At 51.7% G+C, this 25354-nt stretch overlaps 1 protein-coding gene across 3 annotated transcripts in view; it reads right to left on the reverse strand.

Moving 5' to 3' along the window:
• Positions 1 to 25354, reverse strand: part of cgnb (cingulin b) — a 137729-nt gene that overhangs the window by 72752 nt on the left and 39623 nt on the right. For 2 of the 3 annotated variants that reach the window (XM_070868619.1, XM_070868621.1), the window contains exons 2-5: positions 13133 to 14530; positions 6899 to 6996; positions 4721 to 4790; positions 3288 to 3389 (exon numbers count right to left, since the gene is read on the reverse strand). In XM_070868619.1, the coding sequence (XP_070724720.1) occupies positions 3288 to 3389; positions 4721 to 4790; positions 6899 to 6996; positions 13133 to 14506 (1644 nt within the window). In that variant the 5' untranslated portion in view covers positions 14507 to 14530. Of the gene's footprint in view, positions 1 to 3287; positions 3390 to 4720; positions 4791 to 6898; positions 6997 to 13132; positions 14531 to 22110; positions 22230 to 25354 lie in introns of all 3 variants that reach the window. The other variant, XM_070868620.1, reaches the window with a different exon arrangement.

Raw genomic sequence — 25354 nt, forward strand, 5'->3', positions numbered from 1 at the left:
CTGAAGGCTTTGGAGGGGGTGCGGAAGAGATTGATTCAAATGGTTCCAGGGACGAGGGATGACAGGGAAGAAGCTGGGGCTGTTCTTCCTGGAGCAGAGAAAGCCGAGACACGATTTGAAAGAGGTGTTTAAAGTCATGAAGGGTTTCCATAGAGTAAATGAAGAGAAAGTGTATTCAATGGCGGAAGGGTAGAGAACCTGAGGGCACAGACTTGGGGCAATCGGCAAAAGAACCAGAGGCCTCACAAGGAAAAAGTTGCTTTACGCAACGAGTGGTTAGGATCTGGAATGCACTGGGTGGTGGATACAGATTCAATAGCAGCCTTCAAAGGGGAATTGAATAAACACTTGGAGAAAAAATTGCAGGGATACGGGGAAAGAGCGGGGGAGTGGGACTGACTGAGATGCTCTTCGAAAGAGCCGACGTAAACTCGATGGGCCGAAAGGCCTCCTTCTGAGCTGTACTATTCTATGATTAACAAAATCGCAGGACTAAATACTGATAGACTGATGGCATATTTGAAGGTTGAACTCCAGCAGAGCAATGCTGAAGCAGTGCCCCATGGATTCAGTGTCACACCGATTCTGTGGGAGGGCCCCGGGAGAGGGAGAGGGGGAGGGGGCCCGCACTGAGTGCAACCCCAACAACTACTCGAGATCCACAAAAAAGCTGGAGTCCTGTATGCCGATTAGAGAGGTGTGGAGCCCCTTTTCTTTCACGTTACAGTGCAGTGGGAGCAGTGAGTAGTTCTGCTGCGGCCTGCACACTGCCAATAGAAAGTGGCCATAATCTGTAATATTGCGGCTGGAAGCCATTTAGCCCTACTGCCTCGGAATTGAAAGGCCCATTTATGTTGTTTTGCCGGGGGGGGGGGGGGGTGAAGAGGTCTGATCGTTCCACAGAATGGGTAAATGCCTGTCTATTTGCTTTGAAGTCATTATCCATGACCGTTTTCAGCCACTAATTTTTAAATATATGTATCTCTATCCTTTAGGTTCAGCCGTGGGTAGCACTTTCATCTGAGTCAAAAGGTTGTGTGTTTGAAGTCACACTCCAGAGACTTGAGCACGTAATCCATGCTGACATTCCAGTGCAGCGCTGAGCGAGCGCCGCACTGCCGGAGGGGCCATCTTTCGGATGAGACGTTTAACCTCGGCCCCGTCTACTCTCTCGTGTGGATATTAAAGATCCCACGGTCACAATTGGAAGAGCCACGATTTATCCCTCAGCCAAAATTGCCTGTGAAGCACTTTGGGGCGTCCGGAGGTGTTGAAAGGCGCTGTAGAAATGCAAGTATTTTTTTTTAAACTGTGCAACTGATGTGTTCCCATGCCTCTTCCATTGCCATTCTGTAGGTGGCCACTAGGTGCTGCAGGAGAGCAGTGCGGACCTGCTCACGTCCGTAGCTGCTCTCGTATAGTTCCAATGTTGCAGGGTTCGCGGCAACAGCGGAATATAACGGTAAAGAGGGCGGGACTGCAAGATAAAAGCAGCTTCCGGTTATACCTGCTTTGTTGTGCAGCCGCTTTCAAAAAGGAATTGTTCTCGGGACATGGGCTGTGCCGGCAAGGATGCATTCATTGCTGGGAGGGTGAGTGAGTTCCGCTTAATATTCTGTGAAGTGGCCCGGCAAGCCAATCATTTAGAGTGGGACTGGGGTCAGGTGGAGTCAAGGTGGCTGGTTCCCTTCTCTAAAGCACATTAGTGAATCAATTGGGTTTTTTAAATGACAATCATCTTCTAGTTGTCAGCCGCAAATGACTGGATTTATCAAATTCAGTCCCGGGGCGGGGTTGTGGGGCTGGAGGAGATTAGAGATAGGGAGGGGCGAGAGATCTGTAAACAAGGATGAGAATTTTGAAATCGAGGCGTTGCTTAACTGGGAGCCAATGTAGGTCAGCGAGCACAGGGGGTGATGGGTGAGCGGGACTCGATGCGAGTTAGGACCCGGGGGCAGCGAGCACAGGGGGTGATGGGTGAGCGGGACTTGGTGCGAGTGAGGACACGGGGGCAGCGAGCACAGGGGGTGATGGGTGAGCGGGACTTGGTGCGAGTTAGGACACGGGGACAGCGAGCACAGGGGGTGATGGGTGAGCGGGACTTGGTGCGAGTTAGGACACGGGGGCAGCGAGCGCAGGGGGTGATGGGTGAGCGGGACTTGGTGCGAGTTAGGACACGGGGGCAGCGAGCACAGGGGGTGATGGGTGAGTGGGACCCGGTGCGAGTTCGGACACAGGGGCAGCGAGCACAGGGGGTGAGGGATGAGCGGGACACGGGGCAGCGAGCACAGGGGGTGATGGGTGAGCGGGACTAGGTGCGAGTTAGGATACGGGGACAGCGAGCACAGGGGGTGATGGGTGAGTGGAACTCGGTGCAAGTTAGGACACGGGGTCAGCGAGCACAGGGGGTGATGGGTAAGTGGGACTCGATGCGAGTTAGGACCCGTGGGCAGCGAGCACAGGGGGTGATGGGTGAGCGGGACTTGGTGCGAGTGAGGACACGGGGGCAGCGAGCACAGGGGGTGATGGGTGAGTGGGACCCGGTGTGAGTTCGGACACGGGGTCAGCGAGCGCAGGGGGTGATGGGTGAGCGGGACACGGGGCAGCGAGCACAGGGGGTGATGGGTGAGCGGGACTAGGTGCGAGTTAGGATACGGGGACAGCGAGCACAGGGGGTGATGGGTGAGTGGGACTCGGTGCGAGTTAGGACACGGGGTCAGCGAGCACAGGGATTGATGGGTAAGTGGGACTCGGTGCGAGTTAGGACACGGGGCAGCGAGCACAGGGGGTGATGAGTGAGCGGGACTAGGTGTGAGTTAGAACATAAGAAATAGGAGCAGAAGTAGGCCACTTGGTCCTATTCAATAAGATCATGGCTGATCTGATCATGGATTCAGCTCCACTTCCCCGCCCGCTCCCCATAACCCTTTATTTCCTTTAGGACACAGGGCAGCTGAGTTTTGGATGACCTCCAGTTTACGTAAGGTAGAACATGGGAGGCCAGCCAGGAGTGCGTTGGGAGTAGTTAAGTCTAGAGGTAACAAAGACACGGATGAGGGTTTCAGCAAGGGTGGAGACGGGCGATGTCACGGAGGTGGCAATAGGCGGTTTTAGTTATGCTGCGGATATGTGGTCGGAAGCTCATTTCAGGATCAAATATGACACCGAGGTTGTGAACAGTCTGGTTCAGCCTCAGACAGAAGTTGTGGAGAGGGAGGGAGAGAGTCAAACCACACGGCAGTGTGCTCCTGCCAAAAAAAGTACAGTGACAAGTGGAGAGTATTTACCATTAATTCTTCGTCCAGTTTATGCTGGAGTTCTGCCACCTTCTTCTCCAAGTCGTTCTTCTGGGCAGAGGACGTCTGGGGATCAGCTGATAACTCAGCATACTGAACAAATGAAAATTAACTATTAGCTTGGATAATAATCGATTAAAACTCAGGTGAAGAGACGAGGCCCATATTGCAGGATATCAAAGCTGAGGTTAATAAAGAAGCATTGTATTTATACATCGTGAATAAACGCCGGCCTTACCAGCGACGCCGGACATTAACAATCACCTCAGAACTCCCTCGGCGCTGTGCCGAAGTTGTGACCTAAGCTTGTTGTTTTTAGGCGGTCCCTCGTATCGAGGATGACTTGCTTCCACACCAAAAAGGTGCGAGTTCACAGGTGTTTCAATGAAGGACCTGACATCCCAGGTCCCGAACTACGTACTGAAAGGTGTAAGATGCCTGTGCGAGGATTTTTTTTTTTTTTTTTTTTTTAAATGTGTGGGGGTCGAGGTTATCGACGTGCCGGATCATGGTCGAACTCACAACCTTCTACCAACTGAGCCAAGATGACAATTAAGTTGTGGCAATTTCAGAACTGTCAATGCGAAAGAAAACTCCTAATTATAACTTATCAAAGGAGAGCGCGCCCACGCGAGAGCGACAGAGTGCGTGCGATCACAAACCTATTCAAATATATGGGACCGATAAAGGTAAAATGCATAAAAAGATAGCATTTTGTTTTTTAAATTGAAAGCAAGTGAATTTTACTCCAAACAGGGGACAATGAGAAAGAGCATTCATGCTTTAGAGGCTGTGCAATGAAGGTTCACTAGATTGATCCCTGGGTTGAGAGGGTTGTCCGATGAGGATAGATTGAGTAGATTGGGCCTCTACTCTCTGGAGTTTAAAAGAGAGTAAATCTCATTGAAACATACAAGATTCTGAGGGGGATTGACAGGGTAGATGCAGGGAGGATGTTTCCCCCCGGGCTGGGGAGTCTAGAACCAGGGGTCACACAGTCTCAGGATAAGGGCTCGGCCATTGAGGACTGACATGAGGAGGAATTTCTTCACTCAGAGGGTGGTGAATCTTTGGAATTCTCTACCCCAGATGTTGAATCGTTGAGTATATTCAAGGCTGAGATCAATAGATTTTTGGACTCGGGGAACCGAGGGATATGGGGATCGGGCGGGAAGGTGAAGTTGAGGTCGAAGATCAGCCATGATCTTATTGAATGGCGGAGCAGGCTCTAGGGGCTGTATGGCCGACTCCTGCTCCTATTTCTTATGTTCTTATGTAACAGCTGAAAATGAATGGGTATGTGGATTTAAACTTTATACGCAGCACAGCAGGCTTCAATATGGCCCACAAAACACTTGAACACTCCTAGATTAACTACAATTCAGAATTTTAAAAGGCAAGACTAAATGGACACTGTCCCTTACTTTGGTGCCTTGGAATTTGTCAAACACATGGTTGGCTTTCTTCCTCAAGAAGCCTTCGCTTTCGACACTCCTGTAATTAAACGTCACAAACAGCGTTAGGGAAAACAATTCGACTGGCAATCCAAGGCCAGATCTCAGGAGATCGGGGGAGCGCCCTCCAGCAAGAGATTTTTAAATTCGCAGGCAGGGAAGGGGAGCACGGAACGATTGTTCAATGTTACCGAACGCGATCCTAACCCCCAGCCTGTGCTAAAATCCCAGCTAGGGCATCGGTTGGGAGAGTACAATTGGCCCCAGTGACCCAGAGTTAGAGAAGGGGGGGAAATAACAAAACAGTCAGCCCAAAATGCCTTTCCCGATTGATAGAGAAGTCCTGCTACAACTGTATAGGGTATTGGTGAGGCCACACCTGGGGTACTGCGTGCAGTTTTGGTCTCCGTATTTAATGAAGGATATACTTGCATTGGAGGCTGTTCAGCCATGATCTTATTGAATGGTGGTGCAGGCTCGAAGGGCAGAATGGCCTACTCCTGCACCTATTTTCCATGTTTTTATGTTTACTATGTCCATTGCGGAGATGAGGGCGTTGACTTATGAAGATAGGTTGGGCCTAAATTGGTATTCAGAAGAATGAGGGGTAATCTTATTGAAACATAAAAGATAATGAAGGGGCTTGACAAGATGGATGCAGAGAGAATATTTCCACTCATAGGGGAAACTAAAACTAGGGGCATCGTCTCAGAATAAGTGGCCGTCCATTTAAAACTGAGATGAGGAGGAATTTCTTCTCTCAGAGGGTTGTAAATCTGTGGAATTCTCTGCCCTGTGGAGGCTGGGTCATTGAATATATTTAAGGTGGAGAGCGACAGATTTTTGAGTGATAAGGGAGTGAAGGGTTATGGGGAGCGGGCGGGGAAGTGGAGCTGAGTCCATGATCAGATCAGCCATGAACGTATTAAATGGCGGAGCAGGCTCAAGGGGCCAAATGGCCTACTTCTGCTCCTATTTCTTATGTTCTTGTATCGAGTGACCCCCTCGATTGGAAGGAACAAGTGTGTGGATGTCAGGAAAGGACAGGACAGGCTTGGTTGTGATGCCCTCCACTCTCGAATAGCTCTGCCCGACTTGGGAGTAAAACTGGCGTGGCGGGTTTGGTCACCCTCCACGGAACGTCAGGCGGTTCCTCGAACCAGCGGCCAATCCGGGGTGCCCGTTTAACACCCGGGTCGGCGAGCTGAAAGCCGACCGCCAGTCTTTAGGGGCATGCACCAAGAGTAGGCGCTCGGGCAAGGGTGGGAGAGGCGCGAGTGCCTGGAATTAATGGAGCGGCAGATATAATCAGAGTGTTTAAATGACATAGAATGTCCAGCCCAGAAACAGGCCATTGGGCCCAACCGCTCCGTGCCGGTGTTTATGCTCCACACCAACCCCCTCCCACCCCTCTTCATCTCACCCAGTCAACGTAAGATAGCAACATAAAAAGTTACAGCGCAGAAGGAGGCCATTTCGGCCCATCGTGTCCGCGCCGGCCGACAAAGAGCCGCACGGCCCTCGGTCAGCAGCCCTGAAGGTTACATATAAACCTACGAACAATGGTAGAAAGGTAAAGAGCACCCGGGCCAACCAGTCCGCCCCACACAACTGCGACACCCCTTGCACCGAAACATTCTACACTCCACCCCAACTCAACCGGAGCCACGCGATCTCCTGGGAAGACGCAAAAACCAAGGCCAATTGGGGGGGGGGGGGGGGGGGGCGAAATCTGGGAAAATTCCTCTTCGACACATCCAGGCGATCGAAACTAGTCCAGGAGCCCTCTATTCTCGTTCTCCCTCATGTGTTTATCCAGCTTCCCCTTAAATGCATCTGTGCTATTCGTCTCAACCCCTCCCTGTGGCAGCGAGTTCCACATTCTCACCGCTCTCTGGGAATTCAGGAGAAACATCTTTACCCAATTTGACTTCTTGCTGACTATCTTAGATCAATGGCCTCCAGTTTTGCTCTTCCCCCACAAGTGGAAACACTCTCTTTTGTGTCTACTCTTATCAAAACCTTTCAGAATTTCACACAGACCTCTACTCGGTCACCCCTGAGCCTTCACTTTTCAAGAGGGGGAAAAAAAAAGATCCCCAGCCTGTTCGTCCTTTCCCGATGGGTTTAGCCTCGTAGCCCACTCACCCTTCCTTGAGTATTTTGAAGATTAACTGCTTTGTAAGCTCCTCGTTGGCAGGCGAGAGTTCTTGCTGGTCCTTCAGAAGGTCAGGAGTGGATTTTAGCTGCCAACACAATTCAACACAAACAGGTACTTAAGGTAATGTGAACTGTGCGGAATCACTCACGTGGGACATTTACTCAAATTGAAACCATAAAACTCTGGAAAAGTAGTGGACAGCACAAATCGATGAATATAACGACAGAGAAAAAAAGTGCTGTAGAAATCACCCGTTTATTAACCACCTCTGTGAGTAACACGGGCCCCTCAAACTGTTGAAATAATGTAAGTATTTATACACATTATCTGATCGGAGAGCTCAAAGTGCTTTTCAGCTCTGCTCAGGTGCAGTACATCAACAAGTCTACATCAAGCAGGTCAAGTTTAATTCAGGTTACATTAGCTTAGCGGTTATGTTACGAGTAATCCACAGGCCTGCCAAATGATCCACAGACAAGTTCAAATCTCACCACGGCAGCTGGGGAATTTAAATTCAATTACTTAAATTCATAAAAATCTGGAAATGGAAAAAGCTAGCATCAGTAATGGTAACCATGCAACTATCCGATCGTCATAAAAACCCATCTGGTTGAATGATGCCCTTCAGGGAAGAAAGTCTGCCGCCCTTACCTGGACTGGCTGATGTGACGCCAGACTCCACCATCATCATAGGCAGTCCCTCGGAATCGAGGAAGACTTGCTTCCACTCTAAAAGTGAGTCCTTAGGTGGCTGAACAGTCCAATACGAGAACCACAGTCCCTGTCACAGGTGGGACAGACAGTGGTTGAGGGAAGGGGAGGGGAGGGTGGGACTGGTTTGCCGCACGCTCCTTCCGCTGCCTGCGCTTGGTTTCTGCACGCTCTCGGCGACGAGACACGAGGTGCTCAGCGCCCTCCCAAATGCACTTCCTCCACTTCGGGCGGAATGGTCTTTGGCCAGGGACTCCCAGGTGTCGGTGGCGATGCTGCATTTTTATCAGAGTGTCTTTGAGGGTGTCCCTGTAACGTTTCCTCTGCCCACCTGGGAGCTCGTTTGCCGTGAAGGAGTTCAGAGTAGAGCGCTCGCTTTGGGAGTCTCGTGTCGGGGCCATGCGAACTATGTGGCCTGCCCAGCGGAGCTGGTCGAGTGTAGTCAGTGCTTCGATGCTGGGGATGTTGGCCTGGTCGAGGATGCTAACGTTGCATAGCAATGTGGTTGACTCTTAACTGCCCTCAAATGGCCAAGCGAGCCACTCAGGTATATTCAAGACAGCTCATCACCACCTTCTCCACGGCAATTAGGGATGGGCAATAAATGCCGGCCTTGCCAGTGACGCCCACATCCAGAGAATAAATGTAAAAGACATCCCCCTTTTACCATAGGCAAGGGGTTAGTGTTGTCACTAGTACCAATACACGAGGGAAAATTATATTTAAACTAACACTTAATATTGCATGCTCTGCTTCTTGTGCAATATTCCTGATTCACCCCAAACAGCTCCCCAGCCACTAGTGACAGACCTGCTACCACTAGAATTAGGAGTAGGCCACTCAGCCTCGGGCCTGCTCCGCCATTCGATAAGATCAAGGCACTGCGGCGCTCCCTCAGTACCGCCCCTCCGACAGCGCGGCGCTCCCTCAAGTACCGCCCCTCCGACAGCGCGGCGCTCCCTCAGTACCGCCTCTCCGACAGCGCGGCGCTCCCTCAGTACCGCCCCTCCGACAGCGCGGCGCTCCCTCAGTACCGCCCCTCCGACAGCGCGGCGCTCCCTCAGTACCGCCCCTCCGACAGCGCGGCGCTCCCTCAGTACCGCCCCTCCGACAGCGCGGCGCTCCCTCAGTACTGCTCCTCCGACAGTGTGGTGCTCTCTCAGTGCGGCCCTCCCTCAGTACTGCCCCTCCGACAGTGCGGCCCTCCCTCAGTACTGCCCCTCCGACAGTGCGGCGCTCCCTCAGTACCGTCCCTCCCTCAGTACTGCCCCTCCGACAGTGCGGCGCTCCCTCAGTACCGCCCCTCCGACAGCGCGGCGCTCCCTCAGTACCGCCCCTCCGACAGCGCGGCGCTCCCTCAGTACCGGCCCTCCGACAGCGCGGCGCTCCCTCAGTACCGCCCCTCCGACAGCGCGGCGCTCCCTCAGTACCGCCCCTCCGACAGCGCGGCGCTCCCTCAGTACCGCCCCTCCGACAGCGCGGCGCTCCCTCAGTACCGCCCCTCCGACAGCGCGGCGCTCCCTCAGTACCGCCCCTCCGACAGCGCGGCGCTCCCTCAGTACCGCCCCTCCGACAGCGCGGCGCTCCCTCAGTACCGCCCCTCCCTCAGTACTGCCCCTCCGACAGTGCGGCCCTCCCTCAGTACTGCCCCTCCCACAGCGCGGTGCTCCCTCAGTACTGCTCCTCCGACAGTGTGGTGCTCTCTCAGTACCTCCCCTCCGACAGTGCGGCCCTCCCTCAGTACTGCCCCTCCGACAGCGCGGCCCTCCTTTGTTGATGTAATGTAAAGGGAGTGCTGCGATGGTAATGCGCCCGGAGGGTGCGGGAGTGTCCGACTGACTGACGACTTTTATTTTAGTCTTGAACTTTTACTTCTGTGAAATTCGGAATCACGTGTTTGTTTTCTCAGTACAAATTCCATTTTCTTTTGTGTCTCCCGTCTAGCGACACTGCAAATACTTGTAGGCAGAGTGGGAAGCAGGCAATATAGTGATGAGTAATGTGCCTGGCCTCAGTGATGACTCACCATCTAGGACAGGATTGGATTGAGTCAGTCAGTCAAGATCTAAACCCGGTGTGACTCAACATCTCGAGGTGAAAGTTGCTGACCAACTGTGGTTTTATCACAAGTCCACGGCATGAACAGCCTGGCTGGAAAAGGATAATGTGGCAGGTGGGTAACCTTGTCCAGGGAGAGCGGAGAATGTTTTCAGGGGTAAATGACTGGTTTCTGAGGGCTAAAAGAATTGCTTCTAATGGCGATGGCAGCCTGTGCTGAGGTACAGCTTCGGATTGGGCCATAAAAGAGAGGTGGGCCTACAGCACCATGGCCCCCCGACCTGCGAGGGAACACCTCCGCAGGTCGGGCCATAAGAGAGCTGGACCGGCGTACCACCACAACTTCCAGCGGCAGTTGCTACAAGTGTGCGTCGATTTCGGGGTGGGCGAACGAGTGACGTCATCAGGACCCAGGTCGCCTTTTGGAGCGTGGGCAGGAGTATCGGCGGGGGCCTGGTACAGCAGAGGAGTGGGAAAGTTGTGTCGAGTGATCGAAGCGATCGTGGCTGAGATTCGGTGGATGATCGTGGCGGAGGTGCGGTGGGAGATGGTGGCGGAGATTTGGCGAGCGTTTTGTGGCAGAGGAGCGGTGAGAGATCGTGGCGGAGGTGCGGCAAATGAGGGTACGAGGCACAGAAGAACCCAGGGGCAGCACCGGCCCAGCCCACACTGCGATATGTGCGCGCACTAGGTCCGTGCAGCAGAGCAGGTCTCCAGTCGTCCTGGTTAACCCTTGCCACTGGACCAAGACCTCGCTATGTCAAGCCCGTGTGGTGGCTGGTGTGCAACGGTCACCCCACGGTAAAAAAATCCACGCACAGGCATCTTCCACCCCTTCGATTGGAGTTCAGGACTGGAACATCTGCTCCTTCATTGAAACATCTGTGAACTCGTCCCTTTTTGTATGGAAGCAAGTCATTCCCGTTCGAGGGACTGCCTATATGATGATTCCCTCAGCACTGCCCCTCCGACAGTGCGGCGCTCCCTCTGCACTGCCCCTCAGACAGTGCGGCGCTCCCTCAGCACTGCCGCTCAGACAGTGCAGCGCTCCCTCAGCACTGCCCCTCCGACAGTGCGGCGCTCCCTCAGTACTGCGGCGCTCCCTCAGCACCGCCCCTCCGACAGTGCGGCGCTCCCTCAGTCCAGGAGTAAGGAGTGCCAGCCTGAAATTTTGTGCTCGAGTCTTTGGAGCGAGACTTGAACCCACAACCTTCTGACTCAAGGGGTGAGTGGCGCTGCCCACTGAGCCGCAGCTGACACACACATGAAAACGAGCGAGGTGTCAGAGGACCATCAGAGCCAGTGGAACCACAACGCAGCAAGAGTCAGTGACATTCTTTTTTTGCTTTGAAATTTTAGTTTGCTCCTGACCTTAACTAATATGGAACAAGATACCAAACAGTAATCCTGCGAGATTTCAATTATGACTTCAACCTCGAATGGTTGGCGAGCATGTAATGGATAGGCATCAATATCCCTGGGAACATCCACCTTCACAACTACAGAACACTCGACGGATAATCCTTGTAACTAAATCTTGTGCTTCTGTGATTTCAGCAGACAGCAGTGAAAAATTCAGTGGAAAGAAAGGGCAAACAATCCCGTCCTCCAAAAATAAATATTCACGGCCAATCGCAGGCCAAACGGGTTTTATCGCAGGTAAATAAATAGTCATTAATTGACCAATTTCACTCGGCCTGTTTGATTGGCGCCCCATTCCACCACTTTAACATTCACTCCCTCCACCAACGGCCGGTACATTTCCAAGTCAGGCTGGTGTTTGCGCGACTCGAGGGGAACTTGCAGGTGATGGTGTTACCATGCGCCCGCTGCCCTTGTCCTTGTCCTTCTAGGCTGTAGAAGGGTCGTGGGTTTGGGAGGTGCTGCTGAAGAAGCCTTGGCGAGTTGCTGCAGTGTATCTTGTAGGTGGTGCACACTGCAGCCAGAGTGGTAGACGGAGTGAATGTTTAAAGTGTTATTCCCCACCCCTCGTTCCCCTGGGGACAAGGGCGGCCTCCACTTGTGGCACTCACATCAGGGTGTGTGCGTGTGCATCACAGATATAGATCCGTGCCCCATCACTGCACTGTCGGAGGGGGCGGTGCCGAGGGAGCGGCGCACTGTCGGAGGGGGCGGCGCCGTTGAAAGTGCCAACTTTCAGATGAAACGTCAAACCGAAGTCTCGTCTGCTCTCTCAGGTGGATGTAAAAGATCCCATGGTACTATTTCAAAGAAGAGCAGGAGAGTTCTCCCCGGTGTCCTGGGGCTAATATTTATCCCTCAACCAACATCACTAAAACAGATGATTTGGTCATTATCGCATTGCTGTTTAAGGGAGCTTGCTGTGCGCAAATTGGCTGCTGCTTTTGCTACGTTACAATAGTGAGTACGCTTTCTTTAAATCACAGAATTTATTGAAATCAGTAGCAATTGTGTCTGTCCCTGGGTGCAGAGTCTGGTAGCATATGGTTCAAAGCACTTAGATTTAGAAGTAAACTATTTATACCTCTTGTAAATGGGGTTCAATTTCCCCCCCCGGTAACACGATCTCACTCTATTCCCAAACCTCAATCTGGCTACCAGTAATGTATGCTTGGACAGTGAAGTGGACCAGAGTCCATGATCGGATCAGCCACGATCGTATTAATATAGAAACATAGAAAATAGGTGCAGGAGCAGGCCATTCGGCCCTTCGAGCCTGCACCACCATTCAATAAGATCATGGCTGATCATGCAACTTTAGTACCCCATTCCTGCTTTCTCTCCATACCCCTTGATCCCTTTAGCCGTAAGGGCCATATCTAACTCCCTTTTGAATATATCTAACGAACTGGCCTCAACAACTTTCTGTGGTAGAGAATTCCACAGGTTCACAATTCTCTTCAGTGAAGAAGTTTCTCCTCATCTCAGTCCTAAATGGCTTACCCCTTATCCTTGGACTGTGTCCCCTGGTTCTGGACTTCCCCAACATCGGGAACATTCTTCCTGCATCTAACCTGTCCAATCCCGTCAGAATTTTATATATTTCTATGAGATCCCCTCTCATCCTTCTAAATTCCAGTGAATACAAGCCTAGTCAATCCAGTCTCTCCTCATATGTCAGTCTTGCCATCTGGTGAACCTTCGCTGCACTCCCTCAATAGCAAGAATGTCCTTCCTCAGATTAGGAGACCAAAACTGAACACAATATTCCAGGTGTGGTCTCACCAAGGCCCTGTACAACTGCAGCAAGACCTCCCTGTTCCTACACTCAAATCCTCTCGCTATGAAGGCCAACATGCCATTTGCTTTCTTAACCGCCTGCTGTACCTGCATGCCAACTTTCAATGACTGATGTACCGTGACACCCAGGTCTCGTTGCACCTCCCTTTTTACTAAATGGCAGAGCAGGCTCGAGGGGCCATATGGCCGACTCCTGCTCCTATTTCTTATGTTTTTATGTTCTATCTTACCTGGATGGCCCGTTCGGTGAAGACTGCAGCCTTCTGACTCCGCTCCACTACGGGCTCCAGTTCCGTTTGGCCCTGGCCCCACTTCCTGGGGAGGTTGACGGCATTCAAAGTGGGAAAGCGGCCCAGTTCCTTGGCCGGTTTGCTCTGAAACTCCGCGGCGTATCCGTTGTCGGCAGCGCGTGACGGAGGCGCAAAGTGGGCCGGAGCGAAAGACTCCCTCGCCGCCATCACTGACGGCTTGGCTTCGGGAACACGACCGGACCGGACGTCCATCCCGACGTCCAACGTGTCGCTGGAGCGGAAGGGTTTCTGGTCGCCGGCCGCCTCGAGCATCTCGTCGGGCACGAGTTGCCTCTTCCGTTCCTGCCCGTCGTCGGCCCGATACGGCACCCTGTTGTTGAGGCTCTGCGACCGCCTCCGGTCGTCGGCCGAAATCCGGTTGCGCTGCGCTGTGCGGCCTCTCTGTTGCCCGCCCTGGCCGTCAAATCTGCTGATGAGGGTGTCCACGGAGCAGAGGGGCTTAGTGTCGATAGCGGCGGCCGCATCGTTGGACTGCAGCGAAATGTCAGTGATGGAGGACGCTTTGGCAAGTGGTTTGGACGTGCTTGTGGAATTAGACAGAAGGGCGTTGGACCGAGGTTTGTCCGGGTGCTTGTACCCAGAGTGGCTTTTCCCCTTGGCGCTGCTGACTGATCGTTCGCTGCTGGTGGAAGTTGCGGGGCTTGGGGCTCGCTGGTCCTCGGGCAAATAGCTCTGGCCCGGTCCTCTGGGAAAAGGCGCCTGTTCGAAGCCGAGCAGCGACCCCTGAGAGCGGGACTTCCTCAGCTGCTCCTCGTGGTACTCGGGCCTCCGGCGAGGCAGCGAGGAGCGGCCCTCGTCGCTCCCGTAGGGGCCCCCGCTCTCTACGGTCCGCACCCGCCCTTTCGGGTCGGAGATCTTCACGTAATGCCTGGAGCCCGCCTCCTCGTCGGAGGTGCTGTACTGGGAGTCGCTGTGGGCGTGCTGGGGGGAGGGGGAGCCGTCGCCGTAAGGGTTCTCGGGTACGTGGAACTCAGCGGGTCTGGCGACAGGCGCTCTGGGCGGCCGCCCGCCTCCGCCCTCCTCCTCCTCGGGGACGCTGCCCTGAGCGTATTGTGTCCTGGCTGGGGCGCCGGGGACTGCGGGCGCCCCGTCGCTGTTGTTCAATACCACAAATGGCTGGCCGGAGATTCCCTGTACCCGCACCACAACTCCGTATGACCCTGACTTGGACGTGTTCTTCTTGGGCTTCTTCGACTTGTGGGTGCCCTGGATGTCATTTATGAATCGGATCTGGACCCCGTAGTCTACGGGGGCCTGCTTGTCCACTGCGTTTCTCTCGGCATGCTCCTCCATTTATATTCAGGCTCGCGGCTGCTCCTGAAACAGAACAAGGCAGTTAATAGCGTGGTTAACGCAACAAGGAATACAGACATGTCCAATCGACACCATCCGGGATAAAGCAGCCCCGGTTGATCGGCACCCCACCCACCACCTTCAAACACTCACTCCCTCCACCATCAGCGCACCGTGGCTGCAGTGTGTACGGTCTACAAGATGCACTGCAGCAACTCGCCAAGGCTTCTTCGGCAGCACCTCCCAAACCCGCGACCTCCACAGCCTAGAAGGACAAGGGCAGCAGGAGCATGGGAACACCACCACCTCAACGTTCCCCTCCGAATCACACACACCATCCCGACTTGGAAATATATCGGCTGTTCCTTCATCATCACCGAGTCACTTCCTGGAACTCTCTCCCTAACAGCACTGTGGGAGCACCTTCACCACACGGACTGCAGCGGTTCAAGGCGGCGGCTCACCACCACCACTTCTAGAGGCAATTAGGGATGGGCAATAAATGCCGGCCTTGCCGGCGATGCCCACATCCCAGGAATGAATTGAAAAAAAAAAAACAAAGCACAGAATTGCAAACATTTCTAGCTACTTCCATTACAGTTGCTAATATACCTCCCTGGAACACTTTCAAGTCTTCCAATATTTCAAAAGGTAAGTTATTCTTTGATAAAGACAATGCTGCCATTCCTCTCAGAATACAAGTACTTCCTGAGAATGTTTGATTGAAGGGAGCATTGACTGAATGATGTAGACTATGACACCATTCAGACTATCATCTTGTTCTTCGGCAGTTCCGCGGAGGTCGAGGATGACGTGCTTCCACACTAAAATGAGTTCCAAGGTGATTGATTAGACCAATGCAGGCCAGGTCCCGAACTTCATTTTAAAAGGGTGGAAGATGCCCGTGCGTGAATTCTTTTAATGTGGGGTGGCCGTTGCACACCAGCCGCCACACGGGCTCGACAGAGCACGGTCTTGGTCCAATGCCGAGGGCATCCGAGACGATTGGAAACCAGGCTCTGCTGCCTGGGCCACGCACGCACGTACACACACTCCTACTGACCCCCTCCCTCCCTCCCTCAAATCCTGCCCTATCCTAACCGCCGTAGTTTCCGCCAGGGATCACTGGACATCGATCGAACGCGGACCTCTCGAAGCAGTACAGGGAACTCTAGGCAGGATCTTTAGATCTGTACAGTGAGCTTACACAAAGTTCTTGACGTGTACTCATATCGAAATTGCAGCTTCAACTGGCAGGTAGAGTGTGAAAATAGAGCCAGTTAAACTTTGTTCAGTACCCTGCCAATTAATCATTAACTTGCTTTGAAACGCAAGAATTGCACGTCACTTATTTCGGAACCTTTGCACCGTTGGTGCTGGGCAGAACATCTCTACCATCGCTCGCTGCCAACAGTCTGGTGGTCAAAGCGAGCACTCTACTCGGAACTCCAACACGGTAGGCGAGCCCCAGGTGGACAGAGGAAACGTTTCAAGCCTCATTAATGAATGCAACATCCCCACCGACACCTGGGAGTCCCTGGCCAAAGACCAGTCCGCCCTCAGTGGAGGAAGTGCATCCGGGAGGGCGCTGAGCACCTCGAGTCTCATCGCCGAGAGCGTGCAGAAACCAAGCGCAGGCAGCGGAAGGAGCGTGCGGTAAACCAGACTCCCCACCCACCCTTTCCTTCAACCACTCTCTGTCCCGCCTGTGATAGAGATTGTAATTCCCGTATTGGACTTTTAGTCAACTGAGAACTCTAAAAGTGAGTGGAAGCTTTTAGAGAGGACTGCCTATGATGATGATAGTTTGTGGGGAAGCAACTCGAACCTGCCATTTGGGAGAGAGTGACTGAGCACTTGGACAACCCCGGAGCTGATCGGGGAGAGCCACCGTGAATATGGGAGTGTCTGTGGGTGTTATCTTATGGACTTCCAGAAGGCATGCAATGAGGCTCCACACAAAGATTAGCAAAGAATGAGTGGGCAAAACTATGGCAAATGGAAATCAATGTGGGCAAATACAGGGTCATCCTCTTTGGACCCAAGAAAGACAAGAACTCTTCTCTTCTCTTCAACTGTATAGTCCATCCCTCAACCCCCTCCTCCCCCATTTCCCCTACTTGGAGGTTATGCTTGAACTGTATAAAACACCAGTTAGGCCACAGCTGGAGTACTGCGTGCAGTTCTGGTCACCACATTACGGGACAGATGTGATTGCACTAGAGAGGGTACAGAGGAGATTTATGAGGATGCTACCAGGACTGGAGAATTTTAGCGATGAGGAAAGATTGGATAGGTTGGGAATGTTTTCTTTGGAACAGGAGGCTGAGGGGAGATTTTATTGATGTATATAAAATTATGATCGGTCTGAATAGAGTGAATAGGACGGACCCATTTCCCTGAGCAGAGGGGCCAACAACCAGGGGGAAGAGATTTAAAGTAATTGGGGGGAGCTTTAGAGGGGATTCAAGAGGAATTTATGGGGATCTGGAACTCACTGCCTGAAAGGGTGGTAGAGGCAGAAACCCTCACCACATTTAAAAAGTACTTGGATGTGCACTTGAAGTGCCGTAACCTGCAGGGCTACGGATCGAGAGCTGGAAAGTGGGATTAGGCTGGGTGGCTTTGTCGGCTGGCACGGACACGATGGGCTAAAATGGCCTCCTTCCACGCTGTAACTTTTTAATGATTCTCTGATGATACTGCTCAGCATTGACTTTTTTTGCTATAAGAGGCCTTCCTGCTCGAGCACTTTAGCAACAAAGCGTGTGCTACTTTTTTAAAAATTAGGTTATCACCTCGAATCAGTCTCCACTTCTGAAAGCACCAACTCCCTTAATAACAGAGGCTTCCAGCGGGGTCAATCACCCTCCAATTCCTTTCCCAAATGGCTGGAGATTGGATCACAACCATCATTTTACGAGGAATTGTGCGGAAAGTCGAGGGTGAGAAACAAGGAAACTGATCAATGCACACATTTGTACACATCATCGGCAGTCGCTTGAAATCGAGGAAGACTTGCTTCCACTCTAAAAATGAGTCCTTAGGTGGCTGAACAGTCCAATACAAGAACCACAGTCCCTGTAACAGGTGGGACAGACAGTGGTTGAGGGAAAGGGAGGGTGGGACTGGTTTGCCGCACACTCCTTCCGCTGCCTGCGCTTGGTTTCTGCATGCTCTCAGCAACGAGACTCGAGGTGTTCAGCGCCCTCCCGGATTACTTCCTCCACTTAGAGCGGTCTTTGGCCAGGGACTCCCAAGTATCAGTGGGGATGTTGCACTTTATCAGGGAGGCTTTGAGGGTGTCCCTTGTAACGTTTCCTCTGCCTACTTTGGGCTCGCTTGCCGTGTAGGAGTTCCGAGTAGGGCGCTTGCTTTGGGAGTCTCGTGTCGGGCATGCGAACAATATGGCCCGCCCAGCGGAGCTGGTCGAGTGTGGTCAGTGCTTCGATGCTGGGGATGTTGGCCTGGTTGAGGACGCTAACGTTGGTGCATCCGTCCTCCCAGGGGATTTGCAGGATCTTACGGAGACATCGTCGGTGGTATCTCTCTGGCGATTTGTGGTGTCTGCTGTATTTGTACACGAGACACAAGGCGCCACTCACACTCGCACACTGCAATAGCGATCACGACTTCGAAAACTGGAGAGCTCTTAAGCTTATTGTTCCTCTAGTTGACGGTGCCGAGGGGGAAACTAAATCAGAGCAGACGTGGAAATCAGATCTGGGATTCTCTGGTCGATATGGCTCACGGACGCACTGCGTTACCAACTGAGCCATCGGGGTGCTCACAGCACACCCTTACATAACATAAGAAACAGGAGCAGGAGTAGGCTATTCGGCCCCTCGAGCCTGCTCTGCCATTCAATAAGATCATGGCTGATCTGATCATGGACTCAGCTCCACTTCCCTGCCTGCTCCCCATAACCCCTTATCGTTTAAGACAGTGTCTATTTTTCTGTCTTAAATATATTCAATGTCCCAGCTTCCACAGCTCTCTGAGGCAGCGAATTCCACAGATTTACAACCCTCTGAGAAATTCCATATCAGTTTTAAATGGGCGGCCCCTTATTCTAAGATCATGCCCTCTAGTTCTAGTCTCCCCCATCAGTGGAAACATCCTCTCTGCATCCACCTTGTCGAGCCCCCTCATAATCTTATACGTTTCGATAAGATCACCTCTCATTCTTCTGAATTCCAATGAGTAGAGGCCCAACTACTCAACCTTTCCTCATAAGTCAACCCCCTTATCCCCGGAATCAACCGAGTGAACCTTCTCTGAACTGCCTCCAAAGCAAGTATATCCTTTCGTAAATATGGAAACCAAAACTGCACGCAGTACTCCAGGTGTAACCTCACCAATACCCTGTATAACTGTAGCAAGACTTCCCTGCTTTTATACTCCATCCCCTTCGCAATAAAGGCCAAGATTCCATGGGCCTTCCTGATCACTTGCTGTACCTTCATTCATTCACACGTGGCATTTCGCTTTGGAGCGACCATCGGTTTTGCATCAGTAAAGGACGACTTTCACTGCCGGTTCATTGGGAACAATGCAACAGCTGGCAGTATTTCATCGAATCGGGGAAAAACCAGGCCACTTATAACTGTCTGAATTCTCAAGCCAATAAAGCTTATGAAGTTGGTGGTCCGGATTAAGCACCACAAGGTAGCATGGATTTGTGAAAGGGAAATCATGCTTGACAAATCTTCTGGAATTTTTTGAGGATGTTTCCAGTAGAGTGGACAAGGGAGAACCAGTTGATGTGGTATATTTGGACTTTCAGAAGGCTTTCGACAAGGTCCCACACAAGAGATTAATGTGCAAAGTTAAAGCACATGGGATTGGGGGTAGTGTGCTGACATGGTTGTCAGACAGGAAGCAAAGAGTAGGAGTAAATGGGGACTTTTCAGAATGGCAGGCAGTGACTAGTGGGGTACCGCAAGGTTCTGTGCTGGGGCCCCAGCTGTTTACACTGTACATTAATGATTTAGACGAGGGGATTAAATGTAGTATCTCCAAATTTGCGGATGACACTAAGTTGGGTGGCAATGTGAGCTGCGAGGAGGATGCTATGAGGCTGCAGAGCGACTTGGATAGGTTAGGTGAGTGGGCAAATGCATGGCAGATGAAGTATAATGTGGATAAATGTGAGGTTATCCACTTTGGTGGTAAAAACAGAGAGACAGACTATTATCTGAATGGTGACAGATTAGGAAAAGGGGAGGTGCAAAGAGACCTGGGTGTCATGGTACATCAGTCATTGAAGGTTGGCATGCAGGTACAGCAGACGGTTAAGAAAGCAAATGGCATGTTGGCCTTCGTAGCGAGGGGATTTGAGTACAGGGGCAGGGAGGTGTTGCTACAATTGTACAGGGCCTTGGTGAGGCCACACCTGGAGTATTGTGTACAGTTTTGGTCTCCTAACCTGAGGAAGGACATTCTTGCTATTGAGGGAGTGCAGCGAAGGTTCACCAGACTGATTCCCGGGATGGCGGGACTGACCTATCAAGAAAGACTGGATCAACTGGGCTTGTATTCACTGGAGTTCAGAAGAATGAGAGGGGACCTCATAGAAACGTTTAAAATTCTGACGGGGTTAGACAGGTTAGATGCAGGAAGAATGTTCCCAATGTTGGGGAAGTCCAGAACCAGGGGTCACAGTCTAAGGATAAGGGGGAAGCCATTTAGGACCGAGATGAGGAGGAATTTCTTCACCCAGAGTGGTGAACCTGTGGAATTCTCTACCACAGAAAGTTGTTGAGGCCAATTCACTAAATATATTCAAAAAGGAGTTAGATGAAGTCCTTACTACTAGGGGAATCAAGGGGTATGGTGAGAAAGCAGGAATGGGGTACTGAAGTTGCATGTTCAGCCATGAACTCATTGAATGGCGGTGCAGGCTCGAAGGGCCGAATGGCCTACTCCTGCACCTATTTTCTATGTTTCTATGTTTTTAAGGTAAATTCAGCACATCCAAGCAAGAGGCTTCCCTTCCTTCAAGTGGCCGCCCAAGGTGATGCATCAAAGATTGCATCAAAAATTTAAACCCACCTCGAGCTCAACAGTGACGCTTTCAGAAGCTTTAAACTACGACTGTGAGAATTAAAAAAAAATTAAATTGTTTGTTTAACCGAGAGCGACAGACAGATTTCGTCCTCCGTCGCAACTCCGTCCCCGTGATATTCATTAAGATATACCATTTCTCTGGATGCTCAAGAACAGAAAGGACATGGGGACAGTGGAAGAGGCCTTTCAAGAGTTAAATTCTGTTGAAAACTTACTGCAGAGATGGCAGGAAACCCAGACTTCCACCGCAGTCTCGAGTTATATGCACTGATAATGGCTTTCGCTGTTTTAAGCAATGCCAATACAATCTTGATCGGTCTCCCCAATTACCCTGCTGGGAGATGGTCTCTCGGTTTTTGAGCTCTTTGGGTGGGAAGCACTGGAAGGCATTAGGGAGTCTGCACGGAACAGTGTCGGTTCAAATTACTCCAACCCCACGCATCCCGCTTTTCAAAAGTATTCACATCCTGAAGCCTCCCGACACCAGGAAATAAAAGCTGGGTCCAAATGTTTGCCGCACCAGTAATGATCATCTCCTCATCCCCAGGCTGGTCAAGGGCATCAACACCTGCTCAAGTAAATGGAGTCACTCTGGGGCTGTTCCCCATTGGCTGTAAAGCATTTTGGTGCGTCCAGAGGCCATGAAAGGCTCGACATAAATTTAAGTTCTTTCCATTTCTTTCACTGGATATTTAGTACTGTGAAAGGTTAGGTACTTTAAAAATAAAGACTTGCATTTATATAGCGCCTATTACGACCACAGGACGTCCCAAAGCACTTTACAGCCAATGAAGTACTTTTGGAGTGTGGTCACCGTTGTAATGTGGGAAACGCGGCAGCCAATTTGCACACAGCAAGCTCCCACAAACAGCAGTGTGATAATGACCAGATAATCTGTTTGTGATGTTGATTGAGGGATAAATATTGGCCCCAGGACACCGGGGAGAACTCCTCCTGCTCTTCTTCCAATAGTGGCCGTGGGATCTTTTACATCCACCCGTGAGGGCAGACGGGGCCTTGGTTTAATGTTGCATCGGAAAGACGGCCCCTCCGACAGTGCGGCGCTCCCTCAGCACCGCCCCTCCGACAGTGCGGCGCTCCCTCAGTACCGCCCCTCCGACAGTGCGGCGCTCCCTCAGCACCGCCCCTCCGACAGTGCGGCACTCCCTCAGCACTACACTGGGAGTGTCAGCCTAGGTTTTTGTGCTCAAGTCTCGTGGGACTCGAACCCACAACCATCTGACTCAGGTGAGAGTGCGAGCCACTGAGTCACGACTGAAAGTGCTGGGGAGGAAGGTTGCAAGTCGTGAGAAGCCATTTGTAGGGAGTTGAGCAGAATCATAAAAGGAGGTCAGACTGAATGAGGAGTGGGTGAGGTCAACAATATGAAGGAGCAGAGTGGGAGGACGGACAGAGCCATGGGGAACCCAAGTCCTGAGTTACACGCAGTGGAAAGAATCATGGCGATCATCCATCAACAGGAGATAATGGTTAATGGCCTCAGAACAGAAGAAACAAGATAGCCATGAACATACCATCTTTAACAGACCAATTTGGTCATATGTGGGCAGTGTATTCCGCAGATGATTCATCCATCATGTTCCACAGACCAATCGATCAACTATCCTCATCCTTGTCATCTTCAATCCCCATTCTACAAAAAGGAGTTAATCACCACAGCATGAACTAGTTTTGTTGGTGAGTTTATTTCACATCACTACGCAAATTGGCTGCCGCGTTTCCGACAATACAACAGTGACTACACTCCAAAAGTCATCATCATCATAGACCATCCCTCGGAATCGAGGAAGACTTGCTTCCACTCCTGAAGTGGGTTCTTTGGTGGCTGAACAGTCCAATACGAGAGCCACAGTCTCTGTCACAGGTGGGACAGATAGTCGTTGAGGGAAGGGGAGGGTGGGACTGGTTTGCCGCACGCTCCTTCCGCTGCCTGTGCTTGGTTTCTGCATGCTCTCGGCGACGAGACTCAAGGTGCTCAGCGCTCTCCCGGATGCTCTTCCTCCACTTAGGGCGGACTGGTCTTTGGCCAGGGACTCCCAGGTGTCGGTGGGGATGTTGCACTTTATCAGGGAGGCTTTGAGGGTGTCCCTGTAACGTTTCCCCTGCCCACCTTTGGCTCGTTTGCCGTGTAGGAGTTCCGAGTAGGGCGCTTGCTTTGGGAGTCTCGTGTCGGGCATGCGGACAATGTGGCCTGCACAGAGGAGCTGATCGAGTGTGGTCAGTGCTTCGATGGGGTGAGGATTGTACTCCAAAAGTACTTAATTGGCAGTAAAGTTCTTTGAGACGTCCGGTGGTCATGAAAGGTGCTATATAAATGCAAGTCTGTCTTTCTTCTTTTCCACAGACCTCTCGATCAACTATCCCCATCCTTGTGCTCTCCAACCCCCATTCTTACACACCATTTTACACGAAGGAGTTAATCCCCACAAAACAAACTGCCTTTGTTGGCGAGTTTATTCTACATGACTACTACTGCAATCCTGGCAGCAGGGGGGGAAAATAGCAAAATATTTCCAAGTTGTGTACTGTGTTGTTCCTGTTACTTAGTATACTGCCGTCAGTACACCATGGTGGTGGGAAATAAACGTTACTTAGTATAGCAGCAGCAGCTGAAATCCTCAGCTAATAACCAGGGGGCTTAGATCTAAAGTAATTGGTCGAAGGATCAGAGGAGAGTTGAGGAGAAATTTTTTCACCCAGAGGGTGGTGGGGATCTGGGGCGGAACTCACTGCCTGAAAGGCAGGTCCAGGCAGAAACCTTCGCCGCCTTTATAAAGTCCTTGGACGTGCACTTGAGAGCCGTAACCTACAGGGCTACAGACCGAGAGCTGGAAATTAGGCCGGGATGGCTCTGTGTCGAATGGCACAGACAGGATGGGCCGAATGGCCTATTTCTGTGCCATACATTGCTCTGATTTTATGAATATTGTCGTTGTGCTTGGGGGGGTTGATGAATTTTGCACACCCTTCCTCCTTCGGCAATCACGTGTCAGCTGTGGTTCAGTGGGTAGCATTCCCGCCTCCGAGTCAGAAGGTTGTGGGTTCGAGTCCCCACTCCAGGAACTTGAGCACAAAATCCAGCCCGACACTCCAGCACGGTGCTGAGGGAGCGCCGCGCCGGAGGGGCGGTACTGAGGGAGCGCCGCGCCGTCGGAGGGGCAGTACTGAGGGAGCGCCGCGCCGTCGGAGGTACCATTCTTTCGGATGTTAAACCGAGGCACCGTCTCTCGTTTCAGGTGGACATAAAAGATCCCACGACACTATTTAGAAGAGCAGGGGGAGTTCTCCCCGGTGTCCTGGGGCCAATATTTATCCCTCAATCATCATCACTAAAACAGATGATCTGGCTCATTATCACATTGATGTGTGGGAGCTTGCTGTGCGCAAACTGAGCTGCCGCATTTCCCACATTACAACAGTGATCACACTCCAAAAGTACTTCATTGGCTGTAAAGTGCTTTGAGACGTCTGGTGGTCGAGAAAGACGCTATATAAATGCAAGTCTTTTTTACAAGTCCAAAGTGGTTCCATCCATCTCGAAACAAATCACTGCCTGTAATTTAAATGCTTCCCTTCATGGACAAAACAGAAAGCCCTGCTGTCATTTTCATTTAGACTGACAGGGTTATGGTATTAAAATGCAGAACTAAGAACTAATTCTAGTAAGAAAAATCAGAAAGACCTTTTGTCCTTCACAGTACAATACACTTAACTTGCAATGTCTAAAACAGTAAAAAAAAAAAAGAGCTCGACAATTTATGAAAATAAAAGCCAGTAAATCAGACCACTATAAGTCCCACCTCATCCCTTCAATTCTCTGGGGTGACAAAGGGGAAATACACATTATTATAAATATCTGATGCAAATCTCCTGCTACATCAACTATAAATCAAAAAAAATCACTGCTCATATTTGATGCAAAATTTAACAATTGTAATCCTCAATATAAATCTTGGAGATTATTCAGTTGGAAGATCAAACCTGCAAGAGACAAAGAAACATATGACACCAGTGCTTTTCACTGATTTCCCCCGCCCCCCCGTCCAATCTTTGCCCCTTGGCCCAGTGGGTTAGTACAATCACCTCTGAGCAGGAAGGTTGAGTTCCACTTCAGTGTCTTGAGCACAAAAATCTAGGCGCAGTGCTGAGGGAGCGGCGCACTGTCGGAGGGGCAGTGCTGAGGGAGCGGCGCACTGTCGGAGGGGCAGTGCTGAGGGAGCGGCGCACTGTCGGAGGGGCAGTGCTGAGGGAGCGGCGCACTGTCGGAGGGGCAGTGCTGAGGGAGCGGCGCACTGTCGGAGGGGCAGTGCTGAGGGAGCGGCGCACTGTCGGAGGGGCAGTGCTGAGGGAGCGGCGCACTGTCGGAGGGGCAGTGCTGAGGGAGCGGCGCACTGTCGGAGGGGCAGTGCTGAGGGAGCGCCACACTGTCGGAGGGGCCGTCTTTCGGATGAGACGTTAAACCGAGGCCCCGTCTGCCCTCTCAGGTGGACGTCAAAGATTCCATGGCACTATTTTGAAGATAATCCTGGCCAATATTTATCCCTCAATCAACATAACAAAATTGGATTATCTGGTCATTATCACATTGCTGTGTGGGAGCTTGCGGTGTGCAAATTGGCTGCCGCATTTCCCACATTACAACAGTGACCACACTCCAATGGCTGTAACGGGGAGTCGGGAGATCGCTGAGGCAGGCCTATAAAAGGCCCAACGCGGCGGCAGCTCGGGGAGTCGGAGAGGCGTGCTTGTGCAGCTGCA

Source organism: Pristiophorus japonicus, chromosome 30 (assembly GCF_044704955.1).
Source record: "Pristiophorus japonicus isolate sPriJap1 chromosome 30, sPriJap1.hap1, whole genome shotgun sequence".
Lineage (NCBI taxonomy): Eukaryota > Metazoa > Chordata > Chondrichthyes > Pristiophoridae > Pristiophorus > Pristiophorus japonicus.